General features: G+C 49.0%; 1 protein-coding gene across 1 annotated transcript in view; it reads left to right on the top strand.

Moving 5' to 3' along the window:
• The window catches only part of LOC309841182 (uncharacterized protein), a 45973-nt gene that overhangs the window by 27371 nt on the left and 5744 nt on the right, over positions 1-12858 (top strand). The window contains exon 5 of the mRNA XM_082684083.1: positions 11236-11286. Coding sequence (XP_082540209.1) covers positions 11236-11286 — 51 coding nt within the window. The remainder of the gene's footprint in view (positions 1-11235; positions 11287-12858) is intronic.

Raw genomic sequence — 12858 nt, 5'->3', positions numbered from 1 at the left:
TTTATTTAGGGAGAGCAAGAGCATGTGAGAGTGGGAGGAGAAACAGAGGGAAAGGGAGAATCCCAAGTGGACTCCCGGCTGAGCATGGAGCCCAACGCCAGGCACGGAGTCAGGACCCTGATATGATGACCTGAGCCGAAATCACTAGTGGGACGCTCCCAATGGAGCCCCCCGGTTGCCCCTGTATTCCTGCTTATCTTGTCTCCTCTCCTCTCAACAGCTCTGCAGAGACTGGCACCGAGAATAATACAACCAGGATAAACAGAGTAGGTCAGCTCCTGTCCCTTCCTTTTCCTTGCGTAGCATCTGAAGAACAGTTCAGCATGAAGTGATAGGGATGTCAGTTTCATAGTTCATGCACATGTAAGAACCATAATCCCCCTACAGAGCTGTGGGCCTCTTTCAGGTCTAAGGGCCCACCCCCTCTCCATTCCCCAAATCTAAGGGAGATCTGCTTTGGTGATAGGAGCCATTCTGTGGCTAGGGAGACAAAGACCACTGAGCTTAACGCATTCACGTGAAGGTTTTAGTAAGGTTATGCCTCCCATTGTTGTTCATTCATTCAACCAATACTGAGCATCTACTATGTGCCAAGCAGTGGGGATACCTGAGAGCGAGGTAGGCATGGGGATCACTAGGACGGACACACTCTGCCATGCTCGTCTCTAAAGTGGGGTCACCCACACGGCACTGCATCTAGGTACATCCCCAGCCAAGGTTATGGCTCACAGCACGGGAGAGGGGATTGCCCACAGGGAAGGTCAGCACTTGGAGAAAACTTGGAGCAAAGAGCCAACAGTTGTCCTCTCCTGTGCCCTGTCCCCCTGTCCCCCTTGCCACTTTTTAGAGGTTCTTACACCAGTATTTCCTCACCACCCACGGAATATAGTGGAACCTCCTTGGCTCAACACACAGCCCTTCCTGATCAGACCTTTGCCTGCCTCTCTAGACCCGTCTCCTGCTGTTCGCTACTGAACACAAACCCTCCATCGCTGAACAGACCACTAAGGCCACCTTGGATACATCCCGCACTCATACACTGGGAGCCTCTGCAGGGGTGGTTCCTAACGCTTGCCTTCTGCTTGGCGTCTTCCCCCCAATTCCCAAAGCTTCAGTTGATGTCATCTATTCTGGGGTCTCTTCCTGCCCCCCCCCACCCAGGTGTGAACACGAGTCACAGCCTCGGCACTCCCACAGAACTAACAGATTCCGGGTCACAGCGCCTACCCCACTGGGCTGTGATAGTCACTATCCCGGACAGTATGTGGGCTTCTTGAGGCCGAGTCTCGCTTTATTCACCTCTGCATCCCTTTTGCAAGCAGCCCGGCAAACGGTTGATGTGTGTATAGCTACTGGCGGGTGGCTGTGGGGCTCCACGGGTGAACTGGGAGCAGGACCATGTCCCATGGGTATCTCTGCCCTCCCCGAGAGCCATCTTTGACGGCGCTACCCCAGCTGGACCTTGAACAACTGTCCCTTGGTCCCAGCGCATCACTTCCCGGGATGTTCAGTGCACCCCTAGCATTTCCTTCCCTGCTCCAGGCTGGTTCACAAAAGTCTGCAGGCAGAGGAGAGAAGGGAAGGAGGTTTGCTTTGTCTGCCGGTGCTTTTGTAACCTAGGCGACAGAAGCCCCCAGCATAGAATTTCAGAGGCTTTCATGGTCGGGATCGCTGGGACAAAGTGGGGGCTAAAAGCTGCTTATTGTGGCCAACTCTGCAAACCACTGCGTCCCTCCGTGAGTTCACCCTGTCATGTATCTACCGTTTTCGGGGCATGGCTGACTAGTAGGATGGGGACAGAGCCGCCAAATGGGGAGTCTCTATTCTCAAGTAAGGGATAAGCTTCTGGGGCTACTGGAGGAACTTAGCTCTATTGGGTGACAGGTACCCTGATAGGCATCTGTCCCCATCCAGACAATCAGTACGCAATGAGGGAGGCATCTGAGACACAGTATGGTATCACGGTGGTATGTGGGTGGAGCATCGTGACAGAAAATCAATGAGCTGAACTTGGACATCCTTCTGGGCAGCTGGTAGTGGGGTGGTTCTCCGAAGCCTGGGCTGGGATTCAGGGAAAGGACTCAGGTACTGAGAGGTCTAGAGAGGGGACCAAAATGGGAACTTGCCCTCAGAAATAAAGGAAGGGTAAGCCCTCTGGGCCAAAGCTAATTCAGAATTGGAGTAATCACCAAAAAAAAAAAAAAAAAGAGAGAGAGAGAGAGAAAGAAAGAAAAAGGAAAAGTCAAAAAAAAAAAAAAAAAAGGAAAAGTCAAGGTATATATATTGCACCAGACATTATGCTGAGCCTTTTTCATATAGAAAGAGATGATCTCAATTCATTCGCACAGCCTTAGTCTTGTTTTATAAATGAAACAGCACAAAGAGGCTGACACGAGGCTTGCACAAGGTCCTTTTCCTGCTGAATGGCAGAGTGGGAATTTGAACTTGGATCTGCCTGACCCCGAGTCCTATAAGCCATTGCTCCTCCCTTTACCCTCCAACACTCCCTACTCTGCCTTCTCAGTTTAAGGCTCCGGTGGGCCAGTTATAGATTTTTATTGCTGGTTATTTCTTTGTCATAGTAGAAAAGAGCACTGGCTCGGAGCAGGGCCAGAAAATCAACAGTGCTGTTGCAGTGTGTGCATTATCATCCAAGACCCTCCTACGCCACTCCAGCTAATCCACTGCCAAGGCCTTGGCCCACCTGCTTCTGAGCATCTCTTCTCCATGCCCTAAGCCCTGCAGCAGCTCACCCACCACTGGCTGCTACTGGCCGCTCCACTTCTGAGACCAGTGTGGGCTAGGAGACTTTCCGTTTCTAGTGCAGTCTCAGAGAAAGTCCTGGAGGGGTCCAAGCCTTGGGGTTTTGTTCTTGGCTTCATGGAGTCCTCTGAGAACTGTGCTATCTGCCAGGGAAGCTCCGTCATCCCGGTGAGTCATAGGCCTGGAGGCGGGGCCAGATCCACACGACATCTGTCTCTGTGTTATCCTTGGAGCATCTCGGGCTGCCATTAGAGAGGGACAGCCCCCGGGAAGCTGGCAAGGAGAACTCAGGATGCCTGGGGGTGAAATGGAGTTTCTGGAGGAAAGTCCCTCTGCCACTCTTGCTTCCTACACTCCTGAAAACACCCTCCAGGGTCTGGGTGTGTGGTTTTTCAAATTCCTTGTAAAGGTCTGGAACACATTTCCACACTGTGTCTACAGTCCTGGACACGTCCAATAGAAGGGCTTGGCCAGGGTTTGGCCAGAGCTCTATGTCTGGCTGGGACATCACCAGCTGATCCTTCGATTTGCCAGCTGCCACGTCATCTGTGTGGGGATTTGGCGCAGGAGAGGCGCCCTCCACATCCTTTCTTAGTGGTTCCCTAAAACACTTTTCTCCCTGTTACAGATGTGCTCACTCAGCTCTCTGGAATTCTACTGTCCTCCCTTCTTCCCAGGGGACCCAACCTGCTTACGCTCCTCACTCGGAGAGAGGCAGGAAGTTCAGGAACCCACACCTGGTGGAAAGGCCATGACCCTGCCCCAGCATGGGTGCAGAAACAGGAAGAAGCATATTTCCCTTCTGGTCTCCCTCAAGGTCAGGGAGAGTGTTAACATCAGCCAGGAAGGAAAGGAGGAACTCTTTCGGGGGTGGCAGGCGTGCCCAGCGCTGCTGCCGACGTTATTTGATTTCACATTAAATTCTCACTAAAATCTCATCAAGGTGTTATTGCCTATCCCCATTTTGCAGATGAGGAAACTGAGCCTTGGGGAGGCAAGCTCATACAGCAAACGCCGGCCCAGCTCACTTTTGAACTCAGGTCTTCCTGTTGCCAGGCTATGCTGTGTCCATTTTACTTCCTTGATTGTTTGTTTCTTTTCTTTCTTTAATGATTTTTGAGAGAGAGAGAGAAAGACAGTGGGGGGTGAGGCAGAGGGAAAGAATCTGCGAGCAGACGCCCTGTGGAGCTCAATGTGGGGCTAGATCTCATAACCCTGAGATCATCACCTGAGCAGAAACCAGAAGTCGGTCGGTCGCCTAACCGACGGAGCCACCCTGTATGTTGGTTTCAAAGGACAACACCATCTGGCATCTCCAACTTTCCGTGAGGCTTGATTCTTTTTCTCCTATTCCTCTTGCATATGGTGTGGTAAAAAGACTAACACAATGGAATCTGTTACCCACAGTCCTCTCTGTTGGCATTTGTTTGAACAAATTCCATAAACATCATTTCAGTTTACATGGCCCCGAGGCGCTCACGGTCTGGCAGATTTGGAGACTCATCAGGGAGATGCCCCAAAGACTAGTGGCAATGTCAGGGCCCTGGCTTCTGCGGCTCCTTCCAGCACCTAGGCTATGTTCACTAGTGGGGCCATAGCTTTTTGGAAAAACCATCTCAAGGTGGAGGAAGAGAGGCCCCGCACAGGCCAGGTGGATTATTTGCAGTCTCTGAAAGGAGAGTTCATCTCAGGCTCTGGTCCAGGAAACTCAGGTGGAAAACTCGAGAAGGGGCAGGTCTCTGCGTCTCTGGATTTCTTTTTTAATGGTTTGTTCACAGACTTCAATTGCAGCAAATGTCCCCCCACCCCTTAATCTTAACACAGGGTATTTTGTCTGATTTCATTCAATAGATCCGACTGAGTGAGAGTTGGAAGTGTATGATTTTCCTCTGCGGGGACCTTTTTCTGTGTGTATTTTTGGAATGGTTCTTTATTCTGATTCATGTCCATATATACCTTCCAGTAGTTTCTTGGCTCAGCCAGAGTTTATTTCCCTTGATACGATGTTGAGTGAGGAGTCTTTTAAATCTTCATCTTTGTTTCATACTTAGTGATAGGAATCCAGGAGGACTGGATGGACAGTTTGTTCATGGATCTCATGAAGCCCCTTGTGCTTATCCATAGCGCCTACTGCATTGGCCTCCGGATTGTTCGGAGAAATTATTTGATGTCTTTACCCAAATGAGTCCTTGACATCCTGGCAGACATAGTATCCTATCATCTCTTGGCTTGTATTGTTTCTGCTAAGGATAAGGACTCTTTCTCAGGGGCAAGATAGTTTAACTGCTCTTCCCATGGAACCCGTTTCTTCTGGAAGCTATAAAACACTTAACACAGTTACCTGAGGTTTTGTTTTTCATTTAAGAGAAATAAAGCAACTATGTTTTCATTCTCCATCTCATTAGGAATTATAAAGAAGTTGGGTTGTGCTTAAAATACATATATATTTATATACATACATATACACACACACGATATATATATATATATATATATATATATATATATATATATATAGTTACACACACATACACGCATTAAACCCTAGGAGGAGGGGAGATTGTCCTGCGGGTGGATTCAGCCCTGGAGCTATTACCATGACCATTTTAGTGCAAATTTCTTTCTGAGGAAACCTTATGGATGGGGATACATTTGTCCTTGGTTGGCCTGTGCTAAGAGGACACAGATAGGAGACTGGATAACAGAGGGGAGCTGTGCCTGAGCAGGCAGCTAATGCCCATTCTTCCCTCCTAAATCAGTCCTGCTCCTGCTCCCCTGGGGGAAAGAGGAGGTGCGGTGGACACGGCTTCGCTGCTCTGCCCTTAACTAGCAGACGGCCTCCAGGAGACAGAAGGCTACCTGCTGAGAAGATGGGCAAAGGGCGATGTCAGGGAGGAGAGGAAAGCAGAAGGAGGGCTCAGCCCACTTCTTTCTGTCTTTCATGCTTGAAATTGGTGTCCTTCAGGGGCTGGGGTTGGGAAGGCTGTGGACGGATCCCAGCAGCCTCTAGCTATCATTCAGACTTGTTATTATGGAATTTGCACAGCTCTTTCTTGCAAAGGGAATGGATAACAGACTTTAGCTGCAAAAAAGTCTCCCCATGTGGCATTTAGCCCCTTGCCCATTTCTTGGAGGAAGAAGCTGTACCTGTATGAGACTCTTATCTATTCCTCTTCTTCAGTGACCCAGCAGTGGTGTAGCTCCTGGGGACCCAAGAGTCAGAGAAGACTGGCTGGAGACAACAACAGGCCCAGTCAGTGTCCTTTCCTCCAAGCAGGGCCTATGGTCAAGGCAGGTCCTGCAACATGTGGGCAGAGTTGGCTAGAGGATAATGGCACTCTCAGACTGCAGTGGCCATAGCCTGGCCAGGTGCAATCCCTGTCAACTCAGCAGGGTGTTAGTGATGGGCACAGTACTCACAGCCCTATTCTAGCCACCCCAAAAGCATCTGCAGGGTGTCTTGGCTTGAAAGATGGACCAAAGAATTCCTTAGATTCTAGAGTTAGAGCCAATGTTGCTATATGACCATACTTCATTCACCAAGGAATGAAGGCTCAGATGGAGCTTTCCAGATAACCGAACCATCATCCTCCCAATGTCTACATTTTGTTCACAACTTTACTGTTTTCTGCTGATGGATAGGACCTTTTTTCTCTGTGTTTTTGTTTTTTGTTTTGTTTTGTTTTTGTGTGCACTCTCTTGCCCTCCTAAACAGAAAATAGTCACACCCCAGCTTATGATTGGAGTTGGACCAAAACTTCACTTAGAAATTTATTGCCTTGAATTTTGAATCTGTAGTATGATATGTCACTTGGTTAAACAATTGATTTATACATTTGGATACGCCTAAAAAATTCTCTCCCAGGACACACAGAGGTTGTGGATGGTGTGTCAGTCTGGGAATGGAGACCAGAATAGGATGGGAAAGTGGAATTCATTTTTTAGTTTATACTTATCTGTATTAAGTAATTTTTCCTTTACCTAGAACATATATTATTTGTCTAAATAATAACAATTAATTGACATATATATGTATCTATCTTCATATGAATATTAAAGCTAGGGGTTGGGTTCCCAGGCTAGCTTCCAAAACCTATTCAACTCATGATGTAGCAAACAATAATAAAAGCGGACATTAGATCTTAACCCCTTCTGTAATCTGTTTCTATGGAAAACCTGAGCCCCAGAAATATTTCCTTCTTGCCACTTTCTCCCCACATGTCCCTCTCTCTAATAAGTGCTGCCCTAGAAACAGGAGGAGGAACTTGTGGATCCTGTCTGCAGGTACCATGCTGTATGAGGATCGCTCTCCTTCTAGAACAGTCTGAAGAGAGGACTCGGCATGGTCAGGCCCTCTATGTTGGACAGGAAGGCACATTTAGCAAGCACACAGAGTGTGGGCTCTGTCTCAGACTTTACCGGTTTGCTTCTGACTGTCCAGTGAAATAAGTCAGAACACCAAGGTTCTCAGAGATCTAGTAACATCCCTGAGAGTGCCTTCTGAAATCGACAGAGCTGAGCTTCCAACCTATAAGCTTGTGCACTGTCCTTTATAGATCAGAGACCGTCCAGCATAACCATTTCTTTATAAGGGGCCTGTAGAAGTCAAGCATACGTAAGCACTTTGGACACGGCCTGAGGTTCTATAAGATCCTGTGAATCCTGTATTAGATGGGAAGCAAAGGGAGGGCAGGAGCCTGTTCCCATCCCCTTTGCCTCCGCAGTACTTAGCACCGTCCTGGAAGCATGGTCAATCCCCCATAAATGTCTGAATAACAGGGAATAGCATTGCCTGCTCTGCTTGATTTCTAAGATAGGAAATTGAAATCATATATTTAATATTTTTCAAAGGTGAAGATCAAAACAAGAAACATATTTTCTCATTAACCTTTGAGTGATTAGGAAATTCAAATAACTGAAGTATTGTAAGGAAATCTCTTGGTTTATTAGGCATCGATCTGTAGGAGCAAATTGAAGGACATGCCATTGTGAGGTAGAAGAGTTTGACAGGCTTTAGAACCTTTCTGCGAAGTAGCACATTTATTTTGCTCTTCCCCTGGGGAAAACCTTCTCCCACTGCCATCTAACCAACCTACAAGCCAACTCTGGGAATACAGCTGAAGTCAGGGCAATGTGACCTTGCCCTTAATTTGAAGCATCCTCTGACAACTCAAAGTTGTTGAAAGAAAGTAAGGAGCCCACTTTTCTCAGCTGTAAAGGAGCTTGCCATCCAATGATAACTAATATATTACCTGATTTTCAAAACGTGACAGTATCTCTTCTGGGGGCTCCAAGTGCATCAGCTTATTATGCACTCTAATCACACAACCTTATGAGTCGGGCGTGATATGATTTCCATTATCAGAGGAACTACAGCTTGTAGAAATTAAATTACTAACTAGTAGCGGAGCTGACATCAGAACCAAGATCCTCCATAGATCATCTCTCTTAGCACACAAAGAGTAATGGCTTCTCAATAAGATGGGGACACAGAGGACACTAAACTTCAAGTTACTCGAGCCCATCCACACGTGCGATCAGTGAATTGAAAGCTACTATTGGGACCAAGAACTGGCCATTGGAAGTGGCAAAGGCAGTCTTGACCATGGCAAGAGCTATTTTAGAAGACTGGTGAACTAGAAACGTGTTTGCCTTTAAGAGCAAAAGAAAGAAGTAGACACAATGAGCCTTGACAATTCTTTTGATGAATTTTGTTGTAGAGGGCAGCTGAGAATTGGGAGCCTAAGCTGGGGAGAGAGGTGGTGTCAAGAAAGAGTGAACATAGTGGAATGTCTGTATACTGATGGGAATGCTCTAGGACAGAGGAGAACAGTAATTTAGGTAGGAAGGGGGAAAAGCCACATAAGAGAGGACAGGGTCTGATCCACAATGGGGGGTGTGGCCTTAGATGGAGTAGAGATAGTTCACCCATAGTTACAGGAGAGGAGGAGAAGTAGTATAAGCAAATGGAGAAGGATGGCTGGGCTGTATACAGGTCTACTTGAGGTCAGCGATCATGAACTGGACATAAGGCATGATGCTGTGTTTCTCCAATCATGTTTAGCTGGGTGCTGACAGATAAAAAGTGGAGAATCAGATTTTATCGGGGTTGCGTTTTTTCCAGGTAAATAGTATGGAGAGATGGGGTGGGGGGAAGATGACTGAAGGTGTACATAATAGAGAAAAGGCAATAATGAACCCAGATACTAAGGTATATAAGGGAGGAAGAGAGGCCATGAGAAGAGTAAGGGACAGAGAAAAGGTCATGGGATAAGGAAATCATAGGTGAGACACTGGATTAAGATAACAGAGTAGACTGGAAAGGTAGGAGGTGGTGGGTGGAGAGTAGAGTGCTTGACATTAAGATGAAGGATGGTGTCACTGTGATAGCAGGGAGCTGAGACAGTTGGAGGATGGCAAGGAAAGGAGATAATGTTGAAGAGGTGAGAGACCAGAGTATGAGAAGAATCCACTATGTATATGCAAAATAAGAAATCCACAGGAATAGAATTGGGGAAAGTGACAGTGATCTAAGCACCCGTCCCTTCAAGGAATGAGGTGTAATAATCCAAGGGTCTGAAGATGGCTACAATAAATAGAGGTGGTAGCTAACATGGTCTGTTATATTCAGGGAGAGTCAGGTTTGGATCAGAGTAAGAAACTGAATGGAACCGTGAAGAGGCTGAGGATATGGGGAATTGTGCTTCTGATGAACCATGAATTCCTAAGGGCGAATGGGAGGATCCTTGGAGGTGAGGGAGGATGGAGTGATGCCTGCGAACTTTCACCCAGCACATTCACCTCTTGGATTTGGGAGCTCCAACTGTCAGGAGTGAGAAAAAAAGAAGAGGACAGAGAGAGAGGCTAGGCGGCTCAGGGATGAAGCCCCTGCTTCGCCAGCATTCTTCCTTGAGCAATGGCTAGCCACAGTGGCTTCTTTCCACCCTCCCAGGTAATTTGTAAACCAAAAGCTGACAGTGGAAAACCCGAAGAGGGCTGAGTGTTTACAGAATTGGAACACACTGGCACAGATCCAGGGGCCCTCAGGCTGCCGCAGCTGGTGATCTGGTCTCTCTGAGACTAGACTAGACGTCTCCCCAGAGGTTGCCCAGACTGTTGACTCCCACTGTTAGTCTCCAAGGACAAGGACAGAGAAGGGACAGCCATTTCCCAAGTTTCCTCCTTCCTTCCTCTTAACTCCTCCCGACATCAGGGCGGTCTTGCTCTGTGGAGCACATCCCTAAAGCCCAGAGCTGTCCCAGGCAGAGCAGTGAGTCAGTCCTGGGGGAAAATGCAAAATGCATCTGCCCAAGTTATTCAGGTCACCGCTCCAAAGAGGGAAGTTCCCACAATCAAATATGAATGACTTCAGGACCTGCCTCTTGGACTCTCAGATCATAACTTCTGTCTATATGTCCTGCTTTGAAACCACTCAACCCTCTATGTAGTAGAAGAGCTCTGCTCTCTTCAGTCTCTCTCTCTCTCTCTCTCTCTCTCTCTCACACACACACACACACACACACACACACACACACTCACAGTGCTATGCAGGCCTATCCCTAAGTTATTTAACTTCGGAGGCTCAGTCTTCCTGCCTTTGAAATGGAGACATACTACCTTCGCTGTTTGAACCGGGTGGTCTCTTAAGGGGAGGAAGTATTGCTTAGACTGCAGTTAGAATTCAGGTTCAAAAATAAGAAGGGGGGTGGGAGCACTCGAAGCTCTTTCTCCCCTGGGGCAAAACGGACTCTAGCTTAGAAAATCCCGCCCAGAACAAACGGTCTTCCAAGCAGCGGAGTAGAGCGGACGTCATACAAGAAGGCAGGAATCATTTAAGAACTGGTTATGCTCCAGTTTTTAATAAATGGTCAGAGGGGGCGGGGGCGGGGGCGGGGGAGGACACCCTCCAACGGGGAGTCGGGAGGCAGCGCGCGCGCCGCTGTCGAGCGTGACGGCCGCGGTCGCCTAGCAACCGGCGGCGGGGATGCGCGCGGGGCGCCCTGCCGGGTGGGCGCGGGGAGCTCGCCGCCGCCACTGCCGCGCGCCCGCGGGCCTCCCGGACCAGCCGGGAAACTTTGGGGCTTCTCGGCGCCGGGGCGTCAACGCGAGGCCTGGCGGACCCAGCCATGCTCCTTTCCTGCTGAGGGCTCAGGATGAAGACGCCGGGGCCCGGCGCGCCCGGCCCGGGGACCCGCGGGGTCATACCCGCGGAAAGTTGGCGCGCACCTGCCCGCGCCTGGGAGACGCTCGGTCCCCGACCCGAATTGTCCCCGCAAGTTGCTTGGGCAATTTCTTACCCGCCTTGGATCGGGTGTTCCGAATCCCGCCTGGCCGCCGGGTCCACGGACTCCCATCCGTGGGAGAGAGAAACCCGCGCTTTTCTAGGGGACCTGCTCGGTAACAGATGCTTAATCCGTTTGCCCTGAATGACTGCGATTCTGTTTTTGTTTTCTGCTTTCTTTCTTCCTCCAGACAGTGAGTTTGTGGAAGCCTCTTCCGCGCCCTACAGCCCGGAGGAGTTAGGTAAGTCTAGCCCTTTTGCCTTTTCTTCTCGGAATTCTGCCCTCTGAAAAAACCGAGAAACCGCGAGTTTGGGGGCGCCGAGACACTATCCGCCGCAGGGGAGGAGGGAAGGGGGCAGGAGACATTTGCGGGGGGCGGTCACAATCCTTTCATAGCAGGGACCGGCCTTTTTTCGGTGCGTGTGCTTTGGGGTGACGGGGAAAGTGCCAGATGTGGCACGCGCGCGCGCACCCGTGTGTGTGTATGTGTGTGTGTGTGTGGGGGGGGGGCTGTGTCCCTATGTCCCTGTGTGTCCAGGTCGATGGTGCTGCTCCGAGGAGCAAGGCACAGCAAACTTCCTGGCCTGGGGCCTCTGGAAGCAGCTGGACTCATCTTGCCTGGAAAGACTCACCGGTGGCTGGCTCTGTCTTACCAAGTACCTTGCTGAGAAGGGCATGGTGAAGGTGGTCCATAACCTGAATTTAATCAAGTCGGGGACCCCAAAGGGTGGCGGTGTAGTCACGACCTGGGAACTGCGTTCCTCCCTGTTTTCTGTTCCTCATTCAGCCTGTAGGTTATCTGGGCATAGGGCATTTCTTCCTCTATGGTTGGTGCCTGTCCCTATAAGTGTAGATTTGTGATTGGTGAACTGCGACACTCCTGTCACAGACAGTCATACCTTCCTTGTGCAGAGGGAAGGAAATCTGCATTGTCAGGATCTCTCTAAATATTCCTGCCATCCAGTCTCACTTTGGTGGCTCAGTGGTTGGTCCTCCCCCCCCCCACCCTACCCCCTTCCCTGCGACTTTCCAGTTTAGTTTAGCTGCTCACAATCTGGGCTGTCAAATCTGTCCTTGCTGTTTTCTTATCACCAGCTTGAAAATCTTGCCTTCCTCGCTGGAATGACAGCTGTTTAAAAATGTTTATCCACAGTAACAGTCACAGTCTTGTTTCTGGTCAGCCTCTCCTCCTAAATAAAATTCTACCTCCTGGATGCCTCCATTCATTTCCCTGAGCCAGGCACCCAAAATAGGTCTGGATCAAGGCTGGCATTCTGAAGCAGGACATGGTACCTTGTTTGGTTCAGGAGATGTGTTTCTGACAAGTTGGCAATCCTTGTCTCTGTAAATGGAATCATAGATTAAATGCATAAACAAAACTAGCTTTCCAAGGCTCACTATAGCGAATCCTTTTAAGAAATGAAAATGCCATCTGAACAGTAGCTTTGCGTGAAGTGACTTATTAAGAGGACAGATTCTTGGTGATCTGCTCCACGCGTGTATAATTGTGTATTAATGACACCACCGTCGGCACCCCACGCTGTGACAGAAGCTATTTGGCTCCCTTAAATCATAGATAAGCATAAGCAAAGGCAGGCTGAGCATTCCTTGCTCTGAGAGATCGCCTGTATAATTCCTAAATTGAGTTTGCATTCACAGGATGATTTATGTGCCAGAAAGGCCCAGGTGTTTGACCTTCTTCCATTTCCATAGCTACTTCCCGGAGCAAGAGATTGGGCTGTGTGCTCAGTGCTAAGGCCCTGACAAATAGGGACAGCCCTTCAAATTCATGGTAGAGAATAAGAAAGCAACC

This window comes from Mustela nivalis (assembly GCF_964662115.1).
Source record: "Mustela nivalis genome assembly, chromosome: 9".
Lineage (NCBI taxonomy): Eukaryota > Metazoa > Chordata > Mammalia > Carnivora > Mustelidae > Mustela > Mustela nivalis.
The sequence above is the reverse complement of the archived record's forward strand: the minus strand, read 5'-3'. Positions and strand labels throughout refer to the sequence as shown.